The sequence below is a fragment of the Trichechus manatus genome, unplaced genomic scaffold (assembly GCF_000243295.1).
Source record: "Trichechus manatus latirostris isolate Lorelei unplaced genomic scaffold, TriManLat1.0 scaffold00007, whole genome shotgun sequence".
Taxonomy (NCBI): domain Eukaryota; kingdom Metazoa; phylum Chordata; class Mammalia; order Sirenia; family Trichechidae; genus Trichechus; species Trichechus manatus.
In genome coordinates this window covers 23,320,862-23,346,282 of record NW_004443943.1, presented here as the reverse complement: position 1 = coordinate 23,346,282, position 25,421 = coordinate 23,320,862, and the positions used below count along the sequence as shown (strand labels likewise).

General features: G+C 44.6%; 1 protein-coding gene across 1 annotated transcript in view; it reads left to right on the top strand.

The window, feature by feature from the left end:
* The first annotated feature begins 1,616 nt into the window (after positions 1 to 1,616).
* Positions 1,617 to 25,421, top strand: part of TLL2 (tolloid like 2) — a 174,762-nt gene continuing 150,957 nt past the window's right edge. Inside the window, exon 1 of the mRNA XM_004369972.2 lies at positions 1,617 to 1,853. Coding sequence (XP_004370029.1) covers positions 1,664 to 1,853 — 190 coding nt within the window. The 5' untranslated portion in view covers positions 1,617 to 1,663. The remainder of the gene's footprint in view (positions 1,854 to 25,421) is intronic.

Genomic DNA, 25,421 nt, shown 5'->3' with positions numbered 1-25,421 from the left:
ATCTGGCTCCATCCTGTATATGCCCATTTGACGAAAGCTCAGACTGAAGCAGGGTCAACCCCTTGCATTTCTTTCTAGGAACCAAGACAAAATATCCAGTAACATTCCAGCAGTTAACTTTTAAACCTTCATGGGCTTTAAGGATGTATTATCCTAGTTAATAGATGAGAATGCAGATGATTGTAATGCAAGAGCTAGTTATAAAGCCCTGCTCTGGGGTCCCTAACGACTTTTGTCATTAGTGGCTGTGAAGCCATGTAGAAACCCCAAAGAGAAGTTCAGACTATATTTCTCTTCCCAGTGTAAATTATAGAAGATTCTACTGGGTGTGATGCTGAAAATCTCTACACGTTAGTATGTTTTATTTTTTCTTGATTAGGGCAACTTTGCTTGCATAAAAGGTCTTTGAAAAGTCTCATGGTAACCGTATTTTTATGTCTGTAAATCAAAATGGTTCAGTTTTGACGATTTTTATATTTAAAGTACAACATAGGAGTGGATTTCAAATATCTCCTGATTGTTTTCCTAAATTATTTGGGCATCTGTTCTTTTTTTGGGGGGTATTTGTTTTTAATGGCAAAAAATAGACTTCATAAATCGGTGATTTTTATTCCATCAAGTTAATCGTGAGTGGCTTATTTATAAGACATGTCTGCACTTTAACACCAGTCGAATGTACAGCTGTTCATTTGTCACCCTTTCTGCCTGGATGAAGCATCTCAGGTTGTTCTACTAAAGGACAGGGTCACCTGGAGGGGGAAATCCATCATTTTAAGCTGTTCTTCCTTACACATCACCAGCCACTACGTTAGGTTAGGTGGGTGCCGCAGCAAGCGCCCTTCGTGGCTGGAGTAGCGGATGAGAGCCACAAGGCTAACAAAAACCGCCTGTTGAGAAAGCTAGGAGTCGTAATCCTGAAATTTTCTGCGCTGAAAAGGATCTGAGAGGTGATTCACCTCTTGCCAGAATAGCAGCAGTTGTCCGAAAGCCCATAGCGAGTTGGTTGCGACGCGGACCGCTCACCTCGGGCTCCCGGTCCTGCGCTCTGAGCTGTAACCGCCGCTGCCTGCCTTCGTCCACGTGTGCTTCGGGGAGTTGTAAAGTGAGTTATGAGAATAAAAACACGTGGGCAAGTCGAGCCTTGATCCTCAGGAGGAGCGTTGTCGGGGGCTGGAGGCCGGGGTGGCGACCGGAGAAGAGTGCCCCCGGCTCGGTGGGATCGCCGGGGGCCCCGGCCCCTTGCCTTCAGCATCTTCACCTCGCTCTCCTTCCTCCAAAGTTGCGGAGGTGCCGGGAAGAGGAGGGGCCTCGCCTCGGGCGCCCGAGTGATTGGCTGCCCGGGGCCCCTGGCGAGGGCTGTGCGGTCCAGCCCGGGCGGAGAGGGGCGGAGCGGCCACTGCTCCAACCATCGCCGCCACTGCCACAGTCACAGCAGCCGCAGCCTCGGCCGCCGGGCAAATAGCTCCAAGCGGAGGCTTCCTGGGCGGCCCGACGCGGACAGGGGGCGCCGCGCTCTGCTCGCCCGCGCCCGAGCCATGCCTGGCACCCGCGCGTAGTTGCCGAGCCCGGCCCGGCCCGGCCCGGCCCGACCCAGTGCGCGTCCCTCGCAAAGCCGAGCTCTCCGTGCGCACCACTGCCTCGCCCCGGTCGGCTCCTCGCGACCATGCCCAGGGAGACTGCGCTTGGGCCCCTGGGGCCCCTGCTGCTGCCGCCTCTGCTGCTGCTGCTGCTGCCGTTGCCACGCAGCGCTGGGGGGCTCGGGGAGCGGTCGGACCCTGCCTCGGACTACTGGACGCTGGAGGGTGAGGAGGGCGCGGAGCAGCTGGAGCATTACCACGACCCGTGCAAAGCCGGTAGGTGCCGCCGCTGCCCCCGGGAAGCCCGGCAGAAGTTTGCCTTTGAAACGCAAATGAGGTGGTGAGCAAGCCTGAGCTGCCGTCGGTGGGGCGGGTCCCCGGGTCTCCCCGGGAAAACAATGCCCAGAGGAGATGCTTAAATCCCACTCAGAGTCTGGGACCGCCCAGCCCGGTGTGCGGCGCGCTCTGGGTGGCGGCCAGGGGCGTGTTCCCCAGCGGGAGCCCGCGGCCGAGAGGGCGCTCCGGGCTAGGGCTGGCCCGCCGTCTGACAGCCAGGTGTCAGGACGAGCCACCGCCAGACGCTCGGGGCTGGAGCAGGAGCTGGGCTGGGCGCGGCGTTCCCAGGCTCAGAAGGAGTTGTTGGCTCCGATTACACGTCATTTGTAAGTTTTGCGCAAAGTTTCCCAAGGTCTTTTGGTTACTCATGGGAAGGGAACTGAAAAAAGAAAAGCTTCACAGCAGGCAAAAAGAAAGGGGTTGCGCGAGGAGCCGGGGTTGTGTGCATGACTCACGTTGCTGCAAACTACCCTGTCGCCCCCTCCGCGTCGTCCCGACCTGGGGGTCGCCCTGGGCGGGCGGAGAAGGAAGCCGGCAGGTGCTCTAATCCCACCAGAAAGCTGCGCCCCGGGATGCGCCGGTCTTTCTGGCGCAAATCGCCGCCGGGGCTTTGCAGCTCCCGCTTCCCACGAGCCACCAAGCGGCTCGTGTGCCCCGAGGGGAGCGGATTCCGAGCTGGAATCCTTGAGGTGTCAGCTCAAAAGGACCCAAGCACAAGTTCCCGAAAGAGCATGGGTTCGAGGCAGTTCCCAGCTGAGACAGAGGGGTACTCACGCAGCCCCAGAGATGATGGTCCCACAGGCTCGCCGAGACGCTCCTGGCCCGTGGCCCGGGCCCCGCGGGTAGTCATGTTTGTCTCTGAGCTTTGTCTGGCCCACAGAAATGAGCGGAAAGAGGAAAGGGTGCAGCCTCCACCGGCATAGATACAGTGACAGGCCAGATGTGTGAGTGCCACGGGTCAGTGGTCCAAGTCCTCACTCCCTGGGGCCAGCTATCAGCCTCAGTCTCCTCATCTCTAAATTGGGCATAGTAATTATAGGAGGACTCAGATGGTTGTTGGGAAAAATTCTCTGCACAGGGAATTATGATGATCTCATTGTAATTTTTTAAGTGACTCTGGTCTAGGCTGGGGGCTGGCTGGGTCAGAGCTGAGGAAGACCAGGTTACTGGGAGGCTGGTGGACCTTGAGGGCTTTGTGAGACCTGAGAATTTCATGAAGGTTGAACCAGACCAGGCGTGAGATCTTAACATAAGGGAAGATTCCTCCAGAATATTCACCTGTTGCTGTACCTTGTGGAGCTTCTGAGTTAGGATGGTGGGCAGAAGAGTTGGTTCCTGGGTAATTAGAAGATCAGCAGGTGTCCTAGCTTCCTCACAGACCTAATTCATGATAAGGGAGAAGTGTCTCCATGAGCACTATTGGAATCATGGCATTGTCCTGAAAAGAGGGGAACTGCAGCTGGGAAAACAGGATGAGAGCTAAAGGGGTGGTTCAACCATCACCCTGCTTTTGTCAAATCCTGGGCTCTGCTGGGTGCAAGCCTGCTCTAGGAGTCAGTGTCGTAGCTGAGGCCTGGCATACAGAAGATCAATTTGTTTAGGAAGGTATTGAGCAGTATGCTACGAATCCAAAGGTAATGAGGTATAAATCAGCACGTCAGGGCTCCCCGGCTCCCTGCCTCTGCCTTGCAAAATGATCCCTAGGCAGATTTGCCTGTCAGACCTCATTTTCTCCAGTAATTTTGGAGAGAGAGGCCAGGATACCAATCAGTGCTAGATAACTGGGGCATACCTGTTCTGTGCATGGAATGGGATTGGCAGGCAAGGATCTTAGAGTGTGATTTCCAGGCATCCTCCACAGCCACCCTGGGATCCTCCCAACCCATTGGTCTCTCCCTGGGCTGCACCAATGCTAAGAGTGGCCAGAAGAGGGAGATGGCAAGGGAAAGTTGGGCGGAAGGTAATTCTAAGTCGGCCCATTCTCCTGGAAGTTCCCAGACTGAGGGAACAGACTTCTGGGAGCCGACATGCAGCTCACCAGTGCACCGAAGTCTCAGTGAAAGCCTCTGCTGAGGGACACTGCATTTTCTGGATGCATATTTAAGCCAAACCTCTAGGATAGGATGCAGCCTCTCATCCTATCTCAGTCAAATCCAAACTCCCTAACTTTTTAGGCAGAGGTCCTTCTAAGACCAGTCTCAAGGCTTTGCATCTACAACACCTCCCACTTCCCCTTTCTCTTTTATTTGTTATTGTGCATGAAGTGAAAACTTACAGTTCAAGTTAGTTTCTCATACAAAAATTTATACACACATTTTTATGTGACCCTTGTTGCTCTCCCTGTAATGTGACACCACACTCCTCCTTTCCACCCCAGATCTCCCCTGTGCATTCAACCAGCTCCTGTCCCTCTCTGCCTTCTCATCTCGCCTCTGGACAGGAGCAACCCATGTAGTCTCAAGTATCTACTTGAGCTAAGAAGCACTCTCTTCACTTGTATCATTTTATGGCTTATAGTCCAGTCTAATCTTTGTTTGAAGAGTTGGCTTCGGGAATGGTTTCAATTCTGGGCTAACAGAGAGTCCAGGGGCTATGTCTTCAGGGGTCCCTCCAGTCTTAGACCATTAAGTCTGATCTTTTTACTGGAATTTAAGTTCTGCACCCCACTTTTCTCCTGCTTTGTCAGGGACTCTCTGTTGTGTTCCCTGTCAGGGTGGTCATTGATGGTAGCCGGCACCATCTAGTTCTTCTGGTCTCAGGCTGATGGAGTCTCTGCATTATGTGGCCCTTTCTGTCTCTTGGGCTAATATTTTCCTTGTGTCTTTGCTGTTCTTCATTCTCCTTTGCCTAAGTGGGTTGGGACCAATTGATGCATCTTAGATGGCCGCTTGCCAGCTTTTAAGACTGCAGACACGACTCACCAAAATGGGAGGAAGAACATTTTCTTAATAAACTTTGTTATACCAGTTGACCTAGATGTCCTCTGAAACCATGGTCCCCAAATCCCCACCTCTGCTACTCTCTCCCTCAAAGTGTTTGGTTTTATTCAGGAAACTTCTTAGCTTTTGGTTTAGTCCAGTTGTGCTGACTTCCCCTGTAGTGCGTGCTGTCCTTTCCTTCAACCAAGATAATTCTTATCTACTATCCAGTTAGTGAATACCCCTCTGTCTCCCTCCCCACCCTCATAACCATCAAAGAATGTTTTCTTCTGTGTTTAAACCTTTTCGTGAGTTCTTATAGTAGTCTCATACAATATTTGTCCTTTTGCGACTGCTAATTTCACTCATCATAATCCTTTCCAGATTCATCCAAGTTGTGAGATGTTTCGTGGATTCATCGTTGTTCTTTATCGTTGCATAGTAGTCCATTGTGTGAATATACCATAATTTGTTTATCCATTGGTCCATTGATGGACATCTAGGTTGTTTCCATCTTTTTGCTATTGTGAACAATACTGCAATGAACATGGGTGTGCATATATCTATTCCTGTGATGGCTTTTATTTCTCTAGGATATATTCCAAGGAGTGGGATTGCTGGATCATATGGTACTTCTATTTCTAGCTTTTTAAGGAAGCACCAAATTGATTTCCAAAAGTGGTTGTACCAGTTTACATTCCTGCCAGCAGTGTATAAGTGTTCCAGTCTCTCTACAACCTCTCCAACATTTATTATTTTGTGTTTTTTGGATTAATGCTAGCCTTGTTGGAGTGAGATGCTATCTCATTGTAGTTTTGATTTGCATTTCTCTAATGGCTTATGATCATGAGCATTTCCTCATGTATCAGCTGCCTAAATGTCTTCTATGGTGAAGTGTCTGTTCATATCCTTTGCCCATTTTTAATTGGGTTATTTGTCTTTTTATTGTTGAGGTTTTGCAGTATCTTGTAGATTTTAGAGATTAGACCCTGATCAGATTTGTTGTAGCTAAATTTTTTTTCTGAGTCTGTAGCTTGTCTTTTTACTCCTTTGATGAAGTCTTCTGATGAGCATAAGCGTTTGATTTTTAGGAGCTCCCAGTAACCTAGTTTCTCTTCTGGTGTTTGTGCATTGTTAGTAATGTTTCCTATTCTGTTTATTCCATGTACTAGGGCTCTTAGCATTATCCTATTTTTTCTTCCATGATCTTTATCGTTTTTGATTTTATATTTAGGTCTTTGATCAATTTTGAGTTAGTTTTTGTGTATAGTGTGAGGTATGAGTCTTGTTTCATTTTTGTTACAGATGGATATCTAGTCATGCCAGCACCATTTGTTAAAGAGACTGTCTTTTCCCCATTTAAGGGACTTTGGGCCTTTGTCAAATATCAGCTGCTTTTTGATGTATGAATTTGGCTCTGGATTCTCAATTCTGTTCCATTGGTCTATGTATCTGTTGTTGTACCAGTACCAGGCTGTGTTGTGTATACCACACCAGTACCGTGGTGATATAATAGGTCCTAAAATCCGGTAGTGTGAGGCCTCCCACTTTGTTGTTCTTCTTCAGTAATGCTTTACTTATCAGGGGCCTCTTCCCTTTCCATGTGAAGTTGGTGATTTGTTTCTGCATCTCATTAAAAAATGCCATTGGAATTTGGATCAGGGGATTACATTGTATCTGTAGGTTGCTTTGGGTAGAATTGACATTTTCACAATGTTCTGCCTTCTATCTGTAAGTAATTTATGTTTTTCCACTTATGTAGGTCTCTTTTGGTTTCTTGTAGTAGTGTCTTGTAGTTTCCTTTGTATAGGTCTTTTATGTCTCTGGTTAGATTTATTCCTAAGTATTTTATCTTCCTGAGGACTATTGTAAATGATATTGATTTGGTGATTTCCTCTTCAAAGTTCTCTTTGTTGGTGTAGAGGAATCCAACTGATTTTTGTATGTTTATCTTGTATCCTGACACTTTGCTTAAATCTTCTATTAGATCCAGTAGTTTCTTGTAGATTCTTTGGGGTTTTCTGTGTATAAGATCGTATCATCTGCAAATAGAGATACTTTGACTTCTTCCCTACCAGTTTGGATGCGCTTTCTTTCTTTATCTGGCCTAATTGCTCTGGCTAGGACCTCCAGCACAATGTTGAATAAGAGTGGTGATAAAGGGCATCCTAGTCTGGTTCCCGTTCTCAAGGGGAATGCTTTCAGACTCTCTCCATTTAGGATGATATTGGCTGTTGGCTTTGTATAAATGCTCTTTATTATGTTGAGGAATCTCCCTTCTATTCCTATTTTGCTGAGAATTTTTATCATGAATAGGTGTCGGACTTTATACAATGCCTTTTTTGCATCAATTGATAAGATCATGTGGTTTTTGTGTTTTGTTTTATTTATGTGATGGATTACACTGATTGTGTTTCTAATGTTGAACCATCCCTGTATACCTGGTATGAAATCCACTTGGTCATGGTGAATTATTTTATTGATATGTTGTTGAATTCTATTGGCTAGATTTTGTTGAGGATTTTTGTGTCTATGTTCATGAGGGATATTGTTCTGCAAATTTCTTTTTTTGTGGTGTCTTTACTTAGTTTTTGTATCAGAGTTATCCTGGCTCCATAGAATGAGTTTAGGGCTATTCTGTCCTTTTCTATGCTCTGAAATACCTTTTGTAGTAGTGGTGTTAACTCTCCTCTGAAAGTTTGGTAGAATTCTCCAGTGAAACCGTCAGGCCCAGGGCTTTTTTTTTTTTTTTTTTTTGGTTGGGAGTTTTTAAATTACATTTTCAGTCTCTTCTTTTGTTATAGGTTTATTTAGTTGTTCTACCTCTGTTTGTGTTAGTTTAGGTAGGTAGTGAGTTTCTAGAAATTTGTCCATTTCCTCTAGGTTTTCAAATTTGTTAGAGTACAATTTTTCATAGTATTCTGTTATGATTCTTTTAATTTCAGCTGGGTCTGTTGTGATATCCCCCATCTCATTTCTTATTTGAGTTATTTGCTTCCTCCCCTGATTTTTCTTTTGTCAGTTTGGCCAGTGGTTTATTGATTTTGTTGATCTTTTCAAAGAGCCAGCTTTTGGTCTTGTTAACTCTTTCAGTTGTTTTTCTATTTCATTTAATTCTCATCTAATTTTTATTATTTACTTTCTTCTGGTGCCCAAGGGCTTCTTTTGTTGCTCTCTTTCTATTTGTTCGAGTTGTAGGTTTAATGTTTTGATTTTGGCCCTTTTTTCTTTTTGGATGTGTGCCTTTATTGCTATAAACTGACCTCTGAGCACTGCGTTTGCTGTGTCCCAAAGGTTCTGGTAGGATGTGTTTTCATTCTCATTTGATTCTGTGAATGTCTTTATTCCATCCTTATTTTCTTCTATAATCCAGTAGTTTTTAAGCAAGGTGTTGTTCAGTTTCCATGTGTTTGATTTTTTTTTTTTCCTTGCTTTTTCTGTTATTGATTTCTACTTTTATGGCTTTATGGTCATAAAAGATGGTTTGTAATATTTCGATGCTTTGGATTCTGTTAAGACTTAATTTACGGCCTAATATATGGTCTATTTTGGAGAATGTTCTATGCGCATCGGAAAAGAAAGTATACTTGGCTGCTGTTGGGTGGAGTGTTCTGTATATGTCTGTGAGATCAAGTTGGTTGATTGTAGCATTTAGATCTTCTGTGTCTTTATTAACCTTCTTTCTGGAGGTTCAGTCCTTCACCGAAAGTGGTGTGTTGAAGTCTCCTACTATTATTGTGGAGCTGTCTGTTTCTTTCCAATGCTGTTAGAGTTTGTTTTATGTATTTTGAAGCCCTGTTGTTGAGTGCGTAAATATTTATTATGGCTATGTCCTTGGGGTGTATTGACCCTTTAATCATTATATAGTGTCCTTCTTTATCCTCTGTGGTGACTTTTACTTTAAAGTCTATTCTGCCAGAGATTAGTATTGCCACTTCTGCTCTGTTTTGAGTGTTGTTTGCTTGATATATTTTTTTCCATCCTTAGAGTTTTAGTTTGTTTGTGTCTTTAAGTCTAAGGTGTGTCTCTTGTAGGCAGCATATAGACAGATCCTGTTTTTTTTAACCCATTCAGCCACTCTCTGTCTCTTTATTGGAGCATTTAGTCCATTTACATTCAGCATAATTATTGATAGGTATGAGTTTAGTGCTGTCATTTTGATGTCTTTTTCTGTGTGTTGTTGACAGTTTTTTTGTTCCACTTAATTTTCTGTGCTGAGTTGTTTTTCTTTATGTATTTTCTTTTCATCTTTTTCATTGTTGATGATTTTGTATTTGCTGAGTCTATATGTTTTTCTTTTTTTTTTTAATGTGTAGGATTGTTAGTTTCTTTTATGGTTGCCTTAATATTTACCTCTATTTTTCTAAGTTTAAACCACTCTTCTATTTCTTTCTATCACCTTGACTTCCTCTGCATATGAAAGATTTATGACTACATGTTTTAGTCCTTGTTTTTTGTTTTAACGTTGTCATCTTTTACATATTGATGTCTCTGTTTCCCTATTTTCAGTGTTTTAGCTTTGATTTATTTTTGTGACTTTCCTATCTTCGTTGCTATCTGGTTGCTGTGTCCTGTATTCTAATCTTGGGTTGTTATCTGATGTTATTGATTTTCTAACTGGAGGACTCCCTTTAGTATTTCTTATAATTTTGGTTGGTTTTTGCAAATTCCCTAAGCTTGTGTTTATCTGGAAATGCCCTAATTTCTCCATCATATTTGAGAGACAGTTTTGCTGGATATATAATTCTTGGCTGGCAATTTTTTTTCCTTCAAGTCTTTATATATGTCATCTCGTTGCCTTTTTGCCTGCATGGTTTCTGCTGAGTAGTCTGAGCTTATTCGTATTGACTCTCCTTTGTAGATGACTTTTTGTTTATCCCTAGCTGCTCTTAAAATTCTCTCTTTATCTTTGGTTTTGGCAAGTTTGATTATAATATGTCTTGGTGACTTTCTTTGGGAATCTACCTTTTATAGGGTTCAATGAGCATCTTGGATAGCTATCTTCTCATCTTTCATGATATCAAGGAAGTTTTCTGCCAACAAATCTTCAGTAATTCTCTCTGTATTTTCTGTTGTTCCCCCCACCCCCCACCCCCGTTCTGGTACTCCAATCACTCGTAGGTTATTTCTCTTGATAGAGTCCCACATAATTCTTAGGATTTCTTTATTTTTTAAAAATTCTTTTAGGTGAGTTTTCCTCAAATAAATTGGTGTCAAGTGCTTTATCTTCAATCTCACTAATTCTGACTTCCGTTGCCCCAGTTCTGCTCCTATGACTTTCTGTTGAGTTGTCTAATTTTGAAATTTTATTGTTAATCTTCTGGATGTCTGTTTGCTGTCTCTCTATGGATTCTTGCAGGCTGTTAAATTTGCCATTATGCTCTTCTCTAATCTTCTTAAGTTCCTCTATTGCTTTTTCTGTGTGTTCCTTGGCTTGTTTTGTGTTTTGTCTGATCTCCTTCCTGATATCTTGAAGAGTTCTGTATATTAATCTTTTGTATTCTACCTCCAGTAATTCCAAGAAGTTATCTTCCTCTGGAAGATTTCTTGATTCTTTGTTTTGGGAGCTTGCTGAAGCCGTCATGGTCTGCCTCTTTATGTGATTTTATATTGACTGTTGTCTCTGAGCCATCAGTAAGTTATTATATTTATTTATTTTATGTTTGCTTACTGTGTCCTGGCTTCTTGTTTTGTTTTGATATGCCCTAATAGGCTGCTCCTATGAGCTAGTTTGCTTATTGGTGCTTTTGAAGCTCTAATGTCCTGTAACCAGGTGGTTAGACCTGTAACTAGGTATGTGAGCCCAGGAGTCCATTTACTTTTCTTATATGGATTCAGCTCAGGTGTCCAGGTCACCAAGTTTGTGGTACAGGCTCTCACCTACAGTCCTAGATGGGCAGGGGTGATTGGAGTAGGCACAGGTTTCTGGCTGCAGTGGAAGGTTACATACTGAGCAAGGAAGGGAGCTGACAGCTGCCTCTGAATGTCTGGGAGGAAAGCATGTCCCTGTTCCCTAGAGTGCGTAGGTGGGTGGGTTTTGTAGCCCCCCAATACTGTTGACTGTAAGGACTAGGAGGCATCACTTATTCTTGAACCCCTGTTGCGGGTGGCTAGGTGGTGTGGGTGGAGCTACCAGTCCTCAGGCCCTTGATGTGGGTAGGTGAGGACCCTGCTTAATGGGCAGAGTGGTATCAAATGTCACAAACCTACCACTCCACCATGTAGCTGATACAGTTGAAGTTAGGCTTCAGGTATATACCTTGTTGTACTGTGCTAATGAAGGCCTACACTGATGAAATGGGCCTACATAGGTCTATGCAAGCGTGAAAGACATTCAAAGTCTGTGGAACCCTTATGCCTGTGCCTAGGCAAAGGAGCTATGCCTGCCCTGAGTTCCTGGCTTAGAGGAGCTGGCAGATTATTTTTTCCTGTTTGTTAATTTCTTCCCCCTCCATGGCTAGGAGAATGGCTCAGGGCATGTGACAGTTCCTTCTTCCAGCCCAGGGGACATGAAAATTGCTGAAGCTGGCCCAGGACCCAGTGCAGAGTTGGGAGGGGGCACGTAAGTGGGAGAGAGGTTCTTCCCAGAGGGAGTGTTTTTTGATCCACATGGTAGGTTAGACCCATGTACTTATCTTTTGCTGATTGAATGCTGCTTTTCACTGGTTCTGGAGCCTTGAGTACATTCTCTGCAGCTCGCTCTCTCCTGATGTGGAAAACTTGTCCCGAGTGCCACTGCTTGCCTCACCGTGCATGGCAGCTGATCCAGCCTGCAGGGTGCCAGTTTTCACTGGGTCAGGCCTGGCAACTCCTCGCTGCTTCTGAACCGTCTCTCCCTCCCTGCTCAGTCTGATTCCTCAACTTTGCCTTTGGTGTTCAGGGCTCCTAGATTGTCACATATAATCGATTCACTTGTTTTTTCGGGTCTTTCTTATAAGAGGGACCACTGGAAGCATCTGACTATTCTGCCGTCTTGGCCCCGCCTCCCACTTCCCCCTTCTTGAGTATGGGTCTTTATTCTGCTGAAGACCCAAAGTGCAGGGAAGAGAGTCTTGAATCTATGCCTGGCCTCTCAGTAGCCATGTTACCTTGGGCAACACCCCTTCTCTCTGGGACTCAGGTTCCTTATCTGTATGTAGAATGAAGATGTTGGACTTTGTTAAGGTTGCAAACTGATAGGCCCAGGAACCTCATTCTCTTGGTCCGCAGGAGCCAACTTCCCTGGGGTGCACTTCATACCCTCATGTGCCATCTTGCCCAGATTCACTTCACACCCTTGTGTACCACTTTTCGCTGGGTCTACTTCACACCTTTGTGTACTTGCTTTGTCTTACAGGCAGTTGGGTTTGTGCCCCTTGGCTGTTTTCTACTCAGTGCTCTATGGTTCTATGACCTTTGGTTCTAGCCCAGCCTCTCAGTGATCTCATTCCAGCTCTGCCGTTTGCAAGTTGTGTGACCTTGGGTAAGTCACTTAATTTCTCTGTGCCTTCGTTTCCTCATTTGTAAGTGAGAATGATTCCTAATAGATTTCAGTGCTTAGAAAAGTGACTGACAGATAGTTAGGTACTTTATAAACAGATTTTCTCAAAACTTGTTGAAAGAACATCTTCATCCTAACCTTTGAAGCAGGTTTTAAGCTGTAAAATCTAAATTTACTAATAGACATTACATTTGATGCCGTAACATGGGGCGGCTTTTTAATCAGATGGTTGTGGAGTGGGAGTGAATCTGTGAAGCCCTCAGGACTTGGAGCTGGTACTGTGCATGGGCTTCCTGGGCATGGTCTATATCTGGCAGTCCATAACTCTGCCATTTTGTTTTTCATTTGATAGTATAAGTGCAGCCGTGGGTTTAATAGACAGTAAATCACAAGACATCATCCACCCACCATGCTTCTGAGAGCAATCTCTGCAAAGCTTCAGGGGACTTCCCTGCCTGCCTGTCCTCCCTCACATTTCTTGAATTGAATTCAGAGCCTGAGTCTATGTGGTCTTCAGCAAGTACTTCCTCTCTCCATGTCTCAGTCTCTTCATCTGCAAAATGGGGGTGGGAACAAAAAATGCTTGCCTTGTAGGATGGTCATGAGGATGTTTCAGTTCAATTCCTGTAAAATCAGAGCCTTAGACAAGGACTTGTGTGGATAGTTTATCTGGGAGGTGGTCCCAGGAAGCAGGGATGAGGGAACGGGAAGAGTGAGACAAGAAAGGAGGACATCCAATAAAAGGAGCATATTAGAGGTAACTGCTTTAGGTAATGGGGTCTTGACCCCTGCCAGGACCTCTAAGAAGCTTACAGAATGCTTCCCAGAATTATCTGCTCCAAAAATAGGAGGCTGGAGCATTTATCAAAAGGCTGCTGTCCTCCATTGTTTGCTTCCTGTTCCAGTTCCTATTCCTGTGTAAGAAACAACCCCACCCCAGCAGTGTAGTTGTAGTACTTGTTAGTTGCCATCAGGTTGATTTTGACTCATGGCTACCCCATGTGTGCAGAGTAGAACTGCTTTAAAGGGTTTTCAAGGCCATGACCTTTTGGAAGCAGATTGCCAGGCCTGTCTTCCGAGGCCCCTCTGGGTGGGTTTGAACCACCAGCTTTTCAGCTAGTTGTTGTTGTATGCCGTGGAGTCAATTCTGACTCATAGAGACCCAGGGTGACAGAGTAGAACTGCCTCATAGGGTTTCCTAGACTGTAATCTTTACGGAAGCAGATCACCAGGTCTTTTCTGTGAAGAGTGGTGGGTTTGAACTGCTGACCTTTCAGTTAATAGCTGAGCGCTTAGATGTTGCACCACCAGGGCTCCTTTCAGCTAGTAGTTAAGTACTTAACTATTTGTGCCACCCAGGGACTCTCTTAACCCAGTGGTGTAGAGCAACAACTATTTTATTATGTTCATGTTTCTGTGGGTCAGGAATTTGGAACAGGCAAGCATGGGGTGGCTTGTCTCTGCTCCAAGGTGTCTGAGGCCTCAGCTGGGAAGACTTACAGGCTAGGGTGACTAGACATTTCCAGGCTAGAATCATCTGAAAGTTTGTTCACTCACATGTCTGCCAGATGAGGCTGGCTGTTGGCTGGGACCTCAGCTGGACTGTCAGCCAGAACACCCATAAGTGGTCTCTCCACATGGGCTAGTTAGGCTTCATTACAGCATGGCAGCTGGATCCTAAGTGCAAGCATCCTAAGAGAACCAGGCGGAAGCTGTATTGCCTTTATGACCTTGCCTCAGAAGTCACATATTTCACTTCCGCCATGGTCACAAGCCCTCCCAGATTCCATGGGGGTTGGGGAATGGGCAGAGATCTACCTCTCCATGGGAGGAATGGCAAAGTCACACTGTTAAACAAGCATGTGGAATGAGAGTTAGTACTGTGCTGGTTTTGGAAAATACAATCTGCCACGCTTCCCCAGGCATCAACGTCCCTGCAGGTCCAGCTTGCAACTGTGCATGCAGGCCTACTGGGCTCTAAGCTTCAGGAAAAAGTCCTGAAGCAGAAAAGTAGGGAGTCATGTAGCGGATGCATGAAACTTCTCAGAATTGAGCCTAGAGGATAAAACTCAGGTCACCAAAATTGTTGACAGGTGGCTTAAATGACATGAAAGTGCTTTGTAAATTGTGAAGTGCTATACAGCCTTTTGGGTTTATTACATACAAAGGAACTGGCTGACAACCAGCTTTACTTTTCAGCTGGTGGTTTGATAAATGCCAGGGCCTTCCTCAGTGCAGGGGGGCCCTGTGTTTGTATTTGATAAACAGAGTCAGTGGACCCCAGGGGCTTGTGGCTCAGGAGCCAATGGGGAGGGTGGCGTTCCTTGGGTTTTGGGTTCCTTCCCCACACTTTCAGACCTTAGTTCTGATTGGAATTTGGGACCCTGCCCCACCTTGTCATTTTCTCCAAGACACAGCGACCCTACCAGTCAGGTTCTGAGTTTTGGGGTCACCAGAGCGCCACGGTTAAGTGCTCGCCTGCTAACCAAGAGGTCGGCTGTTCAAACTCACCAGCCGCTCTGCGGGAGAAGAAACTTGGCAATCTGCTCCCGTAAAGATTACAGCTTAGAAAACCCCATAAGGCTGTTCTTTTCTTTCCTATAGGGTCACTGTGAGTTGAAATCGACTTGACGTCACACAACAATGCAACAGAGCCTTTTAGGACAGCGCTGTCTGGGGCAGCTCTTGCCAGCAGCCCTCAGCTTCACATTGCTGATGCTGGAGTGTCAGACTCCACGAGGTCAGGGATTTTTGTCTGCTTCAGTCCCTGCCCTGTGCCCAGTGCCTGGAGTAGTGCCTGGCATGCTGTTGTTAGCTGCTGTTGACTTGGCCCCCGACTCATGGTGACCCCATGCCCAATGGAATGAAATGCTGCTCAGTCCTGTGCCATCCCCATGATTATCTGTGGATTGGGCTATTGTGATCCATAGGGTTTTCACTGGCTGAGTTTCAGAAGTAGACCACCAGGCCTTTCTTCCTAGTCCATTTTAGTCTGGAAGCTCTACTGAAACCTATTCAGTATGATAACAACACGCAAGCCTCCATGAAAACCTCCATTGACAGAGGGGTGGTGGCTGTGCATAAGATGCATGGCTGGGAATGGAACCCAGGTCTCCTGCACGGAAGGCAAGAATTCTACCACTGAACCATTACTGCCCCCATGCTGTAGGTACTCATCGATCTTTCCTGAACAAGGGAATGGTGAAGATTTGAACACTGTGTGGACTTGGTCCATGGCTGAAGGCACCTCCAATCCTGTTGTCAGCCTGGAGAGTGAAGCATACCTGGTGCAGGGGGCTGCAGACAGATCCCCTGAGAGTACTCAGATGGGAGTCGGGAGGTCAAGGAGTCCCGGCAGTGCTCTCTGGGGTTTCTATCCTTCATGGCAGGGACAGGTGCCCTGGTTTCTTATGCACATGTGAGGCTCCTATCTCCCTGGCATGGCCTGTCCTCAGAAAGGGCAGTCGGGATGGTGGTTAAGGAGGTACTACCATCTCCTCTCTTGTGGACTACACCCAGGTCAGGGAGGCTGGAATGTTTACAACTTTATTTTCGTCCCTACTTGTGATGCCATTGCTGATGGGCAGGTTCTGATCCGATGGAATTAAAATATTTCAGAGTGTATTGCAATTAAATGTTTGTCTTTTCTGCTTCACCAGGCAGGGGGGCATCTAGTCCACCTCCGTCTCCAAAATTTCACACCCACAGAGCACCGTGTTAGGCCTCCAGCTTTTACATCAGTGGAATGATGGAAACTGTTGATTGTTTTCCTTTCTTCTGCCCAGCCTTCCAATGTGATCAGTGCCTTGCACCATTTCCTGGGGGAGGCAGGTGTGCCGGGAGAGTGTCTCTTAATCTTCTGTCCAGCACAGAGAGAGGAGAGGAGGGACAGAGCAGTAATTGTGCAAAGAGCCTGCCACAACAGCCCCAGATATGCAGGGCACCAGGCACGTGCTGGGCTATGCACTGGGTCCTGAGTATCTAAGTGCCAACCAGACCTCATGCCTGCCCTCTGGGAGCTTCCAGCCCAAGGGTGGAGATGGTCTTCTTAGCAGGAAGATGCTTCCAGATAGAACCCGAGTGTAGACAGGTCAGCAGGTCGTTCCATTCAGCAGCGCCTCCTGTGGGAAGCTCTGGTCCTTCTGTTGATCCCTGCATTTCCAGCCACTCACAGCACTCCGTGACCTAGGCCATGGTTGTTTTAGCGCCTGGCTCCTCCTCAGCCCGTGGAGAGCACAAACTTTGCCTTGGTTTTGTGTTCTGACCCCAGATTGGAGTTACACTGGCTTAGATTTTCATTCCACTTCTGTCACTTCCTAGCTGTGAGACCTTGAGCAAGTTCCTCAGCTTTTATAAGCCTCATCTGCAAAATGTGATTACTTGTTATTGTTAGTCACCATCAAGTTGGCTCCAACTCATAGTGAACTTATGTTTCATAGAACGAGGGGTTGCCTGGTCCTGAGCCATCTTCATGGTCTTTGGTATGTTTGAGTCCATTGTTGGAGCCAGTGTGTCCGTCAGTCCATCTCATCGAGGGTTTCCCTCATTTTCACTGGCCCTCTGCTTTACCAGCCATGATGTCATTTTCTAGCGATTCCTGATGACATGCAAGTAAGCAAGTCGAAGTCTCACCATCTTCCCTTCTAAGGGACATTCTAATGAGTTCAAACTTTGGTGTTTTGGCAAAGGATATTGAATATGCTGTGAACTGACAAAAGAAAGAACAAATCAGTCTTAGAAGAAATACAACCAGAATGCTGTTACTAGAAACTCCTGTTCAGTACGCTTGTTGTTATATGAAAGGCACTTGATAGTGTGCCTAGCAAATAGAAGCGCTCAAAAAATGTGAACTGTTGCTATAATTATGTGGCCAGTGAAGAACCTATCACGCTCAAAAAAGTGTGTGGATGAGACTAAATGGGCAGCTCCTGTCCGGAGACGAGATGAGAAGGCAGAAAGGGACAGGAGCTGGTTGAATGGACACAAGAAATCTGGGATGGAAAAGAGGAATGTGTGGTCACACTACAGGGAAAGCAACTAGGGTCACGTAACAATGTGTTTATACACTTTTGTATGAGAAACTAACTGGAGCGGTAAACTTTCACCTAAAGCACAATAAAAAAAAAAAAAACTGTGTGGATTAAACGGAATCCTATGGACAGCGCTACTTCCCATTCCCATGAGAGAGCCTGGGGGCCAAGACGGCAGACTCCAGAGGCAAATTGCCCAGGTTCAAATCCTGGCTCTACCACTTACTAGCCGGCTGTGGGACCCTGAGCAGCCTTGCAGGGTCTCAGTTTCCTCATCTATCAAATGTGGATACTAATTTACTTCATTGGGTTATCCGGAGACTTAAATGAGTTAATGTAGACAAAGCGCTGAGAATAGTGCCAGGCACATGATAAACATGCAATAAGTATTAGTTATTGCTTTTAATAGTTTCATTCCACAGAAAGCCAAAGTTTCCAAGTGGCAGGAAACCAAAGATCTGAACATCTAAAGCTAGACGATGGTTTAAGATTTTTGTTTTCTAATAATGCCAGTGTTGATAGCCCCTCTGTGGTGTTGTTATTGTTGTCTGCTGTCGAGTCGGTTCCAGCTCATAGTGACCCTATAGGACAGAGCAGAACTGTCCCACAGAGTTTCCTAGGCTGTAATATTTATGGGAGCAGATGGCCAGGTTTTTCTTCCCGAGGAGCTGCTGGGTGAGTTTGAACTGCTGACCTTACTAGTTAGCAGTCAAGCTCTTAACTATTGCACCACCAGGGCTCCTTCAGCTCCTCTGTACCCAGAGATTTTTATCTAAACACTTAAACTTGTCATGAGTCTCACTGGCTTCCCTGAGGATGGTGTTAGGTGGTGGTGAAAGGGTGTGTTCTGTGCCCTGAAAGCCAACCAGGTGTCTGCCCACCCCCCCACCCCCACCGAGGAATCTGCCCTTAACAACCTTGGAGATGTGAGAGTGGTGTTGGGGCCGAGCCTTCACTGGCCTCTGGCTCTTGGCAGCCACTCCTCTTTCTCAAATGGTGTACCCATAGCCTCCATGTCAAAACAGCTGAGGTGCAGCAGGATTGGGGCCCACACCACCTTTGATGGTGCCGCACATGCTTCTTCCCATGGAGCCTTGGTCAGGCAATCTGAATAGAGGCTGTAACTTCATAGGTCCCCAAACCTTTGCTTTCTCAATCCTCACTGTGGTTTTCAAGAGTAAGAACAATGTTTTTCACTTTTACAGTGATTGTATTTCCTTAGAGTTTTGGGCCACACCAGATGGCTCATTCCCTTCTATTCCCTCCTTTAGTCCCTCAAACAGACCAAGAGACGATCTGGGCATTCACAGAAGCTGGTCTGGGTGCTCACAGGAGATGGGCTGGATATTCACAGGAGATGGGTCTGGGTGCTTCCAGGAGATTGTTTTGGTGCTGACAGGAGGTAGTCTGTGTGTTCACAGGAGAGATGGTCTGGGTGTTCACAGGAGATGGTCTGGGTGCTTACAGGAGATGGTCTGGCTGCTTACAGGTGATATTCTGGCTGCGTACAGGAGATGGTCTGGGTGTTCACTGGAGATGGTCTGGGTGCTCACAGGAGATGGTCTGGGTGCTCACAGGAGATGGTCTGGGTGCTTACAAGAGGTGGTCTGAGTGCTCATAAGAAGAGGTCCGGGTGTTCATAGGAGGTTGTCTAGGTGGTTACAGGTGGTAGTCTGAGCATTCGTAGATGATGGTCTGGTCATTCACAGGAGATGGTCTGTGTGCTTTCAGGAGATGGGCATTTGTAAGAGAATGTCTGGCAACGGAGCCTGGATGCAAACTGTTTTATAGAGGAGAAGCAGTAAAATGTCCTGTAGACTGTTTTGTGACATCAGACAGGCCATGGCTTGAAGCCTGCATCTGCTCTAGCTAACTGTAGTTTTGATCAAGTTTCTTAACCTCTCCGAGCTTCAGTTCCTCATTTGGAAAATGGGAATGATATTAGAACCTATCGTGTAGGTTTGTTTGAGGATTCAATGAGGCAGTAAATATTAGTTATTTAACAAACAGTTATTAATTGTTAGCTCTGCTTTTTATTATTATTATTACTCTTATTATTGTTCCCCATTTAGGAATTGCCCTGTAAGTCACAGCGGCCTGTGGATGCTTATCTCTTCCTTTCAGGGCTGTAAAGAGTTTTCCAGGGATGCATAACATGTGGCAAGTGACAATTTATTGCTCCACAGCTCACCCTCTCTCATCCATGAAGCAGGGAGGGATGACAGATAAACCAAATGCATAGAAGCGGGTTTCTCCTGGTATCCTCTTAGCCTGCTTATAATACAGTTCTGCCTGGATGCAAACATAGCAACAGGAACCGTGCTTTCGTGCGGATTGGTTACAGACCTATCTATGATCACACCACCCTCTAACCACTTCTATCAACTACCAATAAATATTCTCCAGCTCGCCTGCATGAGCACTTGAGTGTTGATTTTAGCCCTGAGTCTTCGCCTGCTCCACCAGCTGCGACACTTATCTCCCGGCTCATCCTGCAATTTGCACGGAGCCTCTTCCCCTTCCTCCCACCTGGGTTACTGGCCTTGAGTTGATGTGAGTTCTGCTTGAGCTGGCTTCCCCCAGGAGCAGCCTCCAGCGAGCTTCTTTCTTAACTCTGCTTCTTTCCGCTGGTCAATTCTCCTCCCCGCTGAGCCAGTGCCAGTGCCAGTTTCCCCCTCTCCTCTTTGGCTCAGAGGCTACCATGGATCACTAAGCGCTGGACCCTGAGGGTGCGGGTACCAAACTGGGAACAGAGGCCACCCAGGTGCTGAAGCCAGAAACCCGATTGCCATCCTGGACACCTGTCTCTCCATCCCTCTCTCATGCCGTTCAACCCAAGTCCTGCCAATTCGATTTCCGAAATCCATCCCGAGACCATCCACTTCTCTCCCTCTCCACTGCCAAGCCCACACCGGATCCTACTTGGCTCCTAAAGTAGTGCCTGAACTGGTCTCTCTGTTGCCAGTCTTTTTTTTTTTTTTTTTAATGGAAATTTGTCACATTTTATTGTAATTATTATTTTTTTAAATTTTATTGTGTTTAGGTGAATGTTTATAGCACAAGTTAGTTTCTCATTCAAAACTTTATACACAAATTGTTTTGTGACATTGGTTGCAATCCCTGCAATGTGTCAGCAGTCTTCCCCTTTCTCTTTCCACCCGGGTTCCCCGTGTCCATTTGTCCAGTCTTCCTGTCCCTTCCTGCCTTCTCGTCTTTGCTTTTAGCAGGTGTTACCTACTTGGTCTCATATACTTGATTCAACTAAGAAGCACATTCCTCACATGTGTTATTGTTTGTTTTATAGGCCTGTCTAATCTTTGGCTGAAAGGTGGACTTTGGGAATGGCTTCAGTTCTGAGTTAGAGGCTATCCGGAGGCCATAGTCTTGGGGATTCCTCCAGTCTCTGTCAGACCAGTAAATCTGGTCTTATTTTGTGAATTTGGATTTTGTTCTACATTTTTCTTCTGCTCTGTCCAGGACCCTCTATTGTGATCCCTGTCAGAGCAGTCAGTGGTGGTAGCTAGGCACCATTTAGTTCTTCGAGGCTCAGGCTGGTGGAGGCTGTGGTGCATGTCATCCATTAGTCCTTTGGACTAGTATTTTCCTTGTGTCTTTGGTTTTCTTCATTCTCTTTTGCTATGGACAGGATGGGACCAACAGATGTATCTTAGATGGCCATTCGCAAACTTTTAAGACCCCAGATGCTGCTCACCAAAGTAGGATGTAGGACATTTTCTCTATGAACTATGTTATGCCACTTGACCTAGATGTCCCCTGAGACCATGGTCCCTAGCCCTCAGCCCCAGTAACTCAGTCCCTCAAGGTGTTTGGATGTGTCTAGGAAGCTTCTATGATTTTGCCTTTGTCAAGTTGTGCTGACTTCGCCTATATTGTGTGTTGTCTTTCCCTTCACCAAAGTTAACACTTGTCTCTTATCTAGTTAGTGATTTCCCCTCCCCACCCTTCCCCTCCCTTGTAACTATCAAAGATTGTTTTTTTCTGTGTGTAAACATTTTCTTGGGTTTTTATAATAGTGGTCTCATACAATATTTGTCCTTTTGTGTTTGACTCACTCAGCAGAATGCCCTCCAGATTCATCCATCTTGTGAGATGTTTCATGGTTTCATCATTGTTCTTTATTGTTGCATAGTATTGTATTGTGTGTATGTACCATAATTTGTTTATCCGTTCATCTGTTGATGGGCGCTTAGGTTGTTTCCCTCTTTTTGCTATTGTGAATAATGCTGCAATGAACATGGGTGTGCATCTGTCTATTTGTGTGACAGTTCTTATTTCTCTAGGGTATATTCCTAAAGTGGAATTGCTAGATCATATGGTATTTCTATTTTTAGCTTTTCCAGGAAGTGCCATATTGTTTTCCATAGTGGTTGTACCATTTTACATTCCCACCAGCAGTGCATAAGGTGCCAATCTCCCTGCAACCTCTCCAGCATTTGTTATTTTCTGTTGTTTTGATTAGTGCCAGTAACGCTGGGGTGAGATGCTATCTCATTGTAGTTTTGATTTGCATTTCTCTAATGGCTAATGATCACCAGCATTTCCTCATGAGTCTGTTAGCCTCCTGAATGTCTTCTTTGCTGATGTGTCTGAACATATACTTTGCCCATTTTTTAATTGGATTATTTGTCTTTTTACTGTTCCAGTGTTGCAGTATCTTATAGATTGTTGGATAAGTCGTAGTCAAAATTTTTTTCCCAGTCTGTAGGTTCTCTTTTTTTACTTTTTTGGTGAAGTCTTTTGATGAGCATGAGTGTTTAATTTTTAGGAGACCCCAGTTGTCTAGTTTATCTTCTGCTGTTTGTGCACTGTTAGTTGTGGTTTGTGTACTATTTATGCCATATATTAAGACTCCCCTGGTAGCGAAGTGGTTAAGAGCTCAGGCTGGTAGCCAAAAGGTCAGCAGTTTGAATCTACCAGCCACTCCCTTGGAAACCCTATGGGGCAGTTCTACTCTATCCTGTAGGGTCGCTATGAGTTGAAATCAACTCGAAGGCACACAACAACAACAAAGCATTGTCCCTATTTCTTCTTCTATGATCTTTATAGCTTTAGGTTTTATATTTAGGTCTTTGATCCATTTTGAATTAGTTTTTGTGTACAGTATGAGGTATGGATCCTGTTTCTTTTTTTTTTACAGATGGACATCCAGCACTATTTGTTAAAGAGACTGTCTTTTCCCCATTTAAGGACTTTGGGCTTTTGTCAAAGATCAGCTGGCCGTAGGTGGATGGATTTATGTCTGGGTTCTCAATTCTGTTCCATTGGTCTATGTGTCTGTTGTACCAATACCAGGTTGTATTGACTACCATGGCTGTATAGTAGATTCTGAAATCAGGTAGTGTGAGGCCTCCTACTTTGTTCTTCTTCAATAATGCTTTACTTATCTGGGGCTTCTTTCCTTCTCACATAAAGTTAATGATCAGTTTTTTCATCTAGTTAAGGAATGCTGTTGGTATTTGAATTGGGATTGCATTGTATCTGTAGATCACTTTGGGTAGGGACATTTTTACAGTGTTTAGTCTTCCTATCCATGAGCATGGTATGTTTTTCCATTTATATAGGTCTCTTTTGGTTTCTTGAGTACTGTTTTGTAGTTTTCTTTGTGTAGGTCTTTTACATTCCTGGTTAGATTTATTCCTAAGTATTTTATTTTTTTAAGAGCTATTATAAATGGTATTGTTTTCCTGATTTCCTTTTCGATGTTCTCTTTGTTGGTGTATAGGAATTCAACTGATTTTTGTATGTTGATCTTGTATCCTGCTACTTTCTGCTGAATCATTCTATTAGTTCCAGTAGTTTTCTTGTGGAATCTTTAGTGTTCTCTTTGTATAGTATCATACCATCTGTGAATAGGGATAGTTTTGCTTCTTCCTGTCCAATTTGGATGCCCTTTATTTCTTTTTCTTGCCTCATTGCTCTAGCTAAGACTTCCAGCACAAAGTTAGATAGAGTGGTAATAAAGGGCATCCTTGTCTTGTTCCCATTCGCAGGGGGAATGCTTTCAGCCTATTTCTGTTGAGAATGATGTTGGCTGTTGGTTTTGTATAGGTGCCCTTCTGGTTGCCAATCTTTCTTTCTGCAGTCTGTTTTACATTGCAACCAGAGTGATCCGTTTTAAATGCACATTTACATGATCCTCATTTGCTTCCTGTAAAACCAGTTGCCTTCAAGTCAATTCTGACTCATGGCAACCCCATGCATGTCAGAGTAGAACTGTGCACTATAGGGTTTTCAATGGCTGATTTTTCGGAAGTAGACTGCCAGACCTTTCTTCTAAGGTGCCTCTGGGTGGACTCCAACCTCCAACCTTTCAGTTAGTAGCTGAATAGATTAACTGTTTGTACAACCCAGGGACTCCTTACTGTAAGACAACCAAGAAAGGCTTCCTGGTGAGGGGAGTGGGAAGCCCTGAGCTTGATCTGGAAGGATGGGTGGAATTTGGAGAAGCTGGGAAGCAGGGGAAGGCATTTCAGGTAGCAGAAACAGTGTGAGTACAGGCAAGGCAGCAGGAACGCTTATGTGTCTGGAGTTGAGGGTTACTGTGGTTTACTTTGCAGAGTGGTCACAAGAAGACTGAATGAGGCTTGGAACAGTGAATATCAAGCTGAGGTATTTGAAATGTGTCCTTTAAGAAATGAGGTTTCTTTGAAGACATTAGATGTTTAGGATCTATAGAAGCAGGAGACAGGGAACCACTAGGAGGATACTGTGAATGTCTAGGTCTAGGAGCATGAGGCCCAGACTTGGGCCATGGCCTTGGGTCTGGGAAGGAAGGCAAAATGGGAGAGAGGTTATGGTTCGGTGTGTGGGAGAGATCCCAAGCTGTGCCTGAAGGTCATGGTTGAAATATGAGTGAGTTCATCCAGACAGGTTCAGTAAGCACTGAGGTGCCTTTGAGATGGGTAGGAGAGGGATATCATTTTTTAACATAAAGTATTTTCCTTAATTGCACAGCGAATATACATTCATCAAGGAATATAGAGAGCAAACAAGAATAAATGTTTCTGGTAATTTTATTGCCTAGAAGTTACCATTGTTAACATTTTGTTGTATGTTCTTCCAGACTTTTCCGCACATGTTTATAATGCATTTCTGAAATTTTTTCTGAAGATGCTGTACTTACTGCTTTGAACTTGCTTGTATTTTACTATCACTTAGTACAATGAACCTCCTTCTATTACAATAAAGATGCTTATGTAATAAATGCATTTGTACAACATCAGTTTAAAGGCTGTGTTGTTAAAAAAAAAAGCTGCTTTATACACCATTCTGTAGTGCACCAGAATTCATTTAATCAATCTTCTCTTGTTGGGCATATATATGTATTTCCAATCATTTGCTTCTTAAATAATGATGTTGGAGTCATCCTTGTAGCTAAATTTTTAGGTACGTCTTTAATTATTTCCTTAGAATAAATTCCTAGAACAATTTCTGGGCCAAAAATATAGATGCATTTAGGGTTTGTGATAATTATTTTCAAATTGCCCTTCAAAAAGTTTTACTCCTTTACACTCCATCAATATCAGTACTCTGTATTATAGTTTTTAAAAATCTTGGCTGGCTTGATAGGAGATAAAATATTTTGCTATTTCTTCATGTATATTTCAATTTGTATTTCTTTTTCAAATGATTTTAAACCTTTTAAACTATATTTTGGCCATTTATATTTTCTTTTGCAGTGTGCATTTCCTGCTCATGTGCTTTTGTTTCTGTTTAAAATGTTTTTAAGAACTCTTTATATATTAAACAGGAGCCCTGGTGTCATTGTGGTTGAGCGTTCAGCAACTAACCAAAAGGTTGGAAGTTTGAATCCACCAGCAGCTCCTTGGAAATCCTATGGAGCTGTTCTACTTTGTCCTATAGGGTTGCTATGAATCCGAATCGACTCGACAGCAATGGGTTTTTTAATATATTAAGCACTTCAACCCTTTGTCATACTTGCCACACATAATTTTTTGAGAGGAGATTTTTTTTTAATTAATTAATTTATTTTTTATATTTTATTGTACTTCAGGTGAAGGCTTACAGAACAAATAGTTTCTCATGAAACAGTAGTACA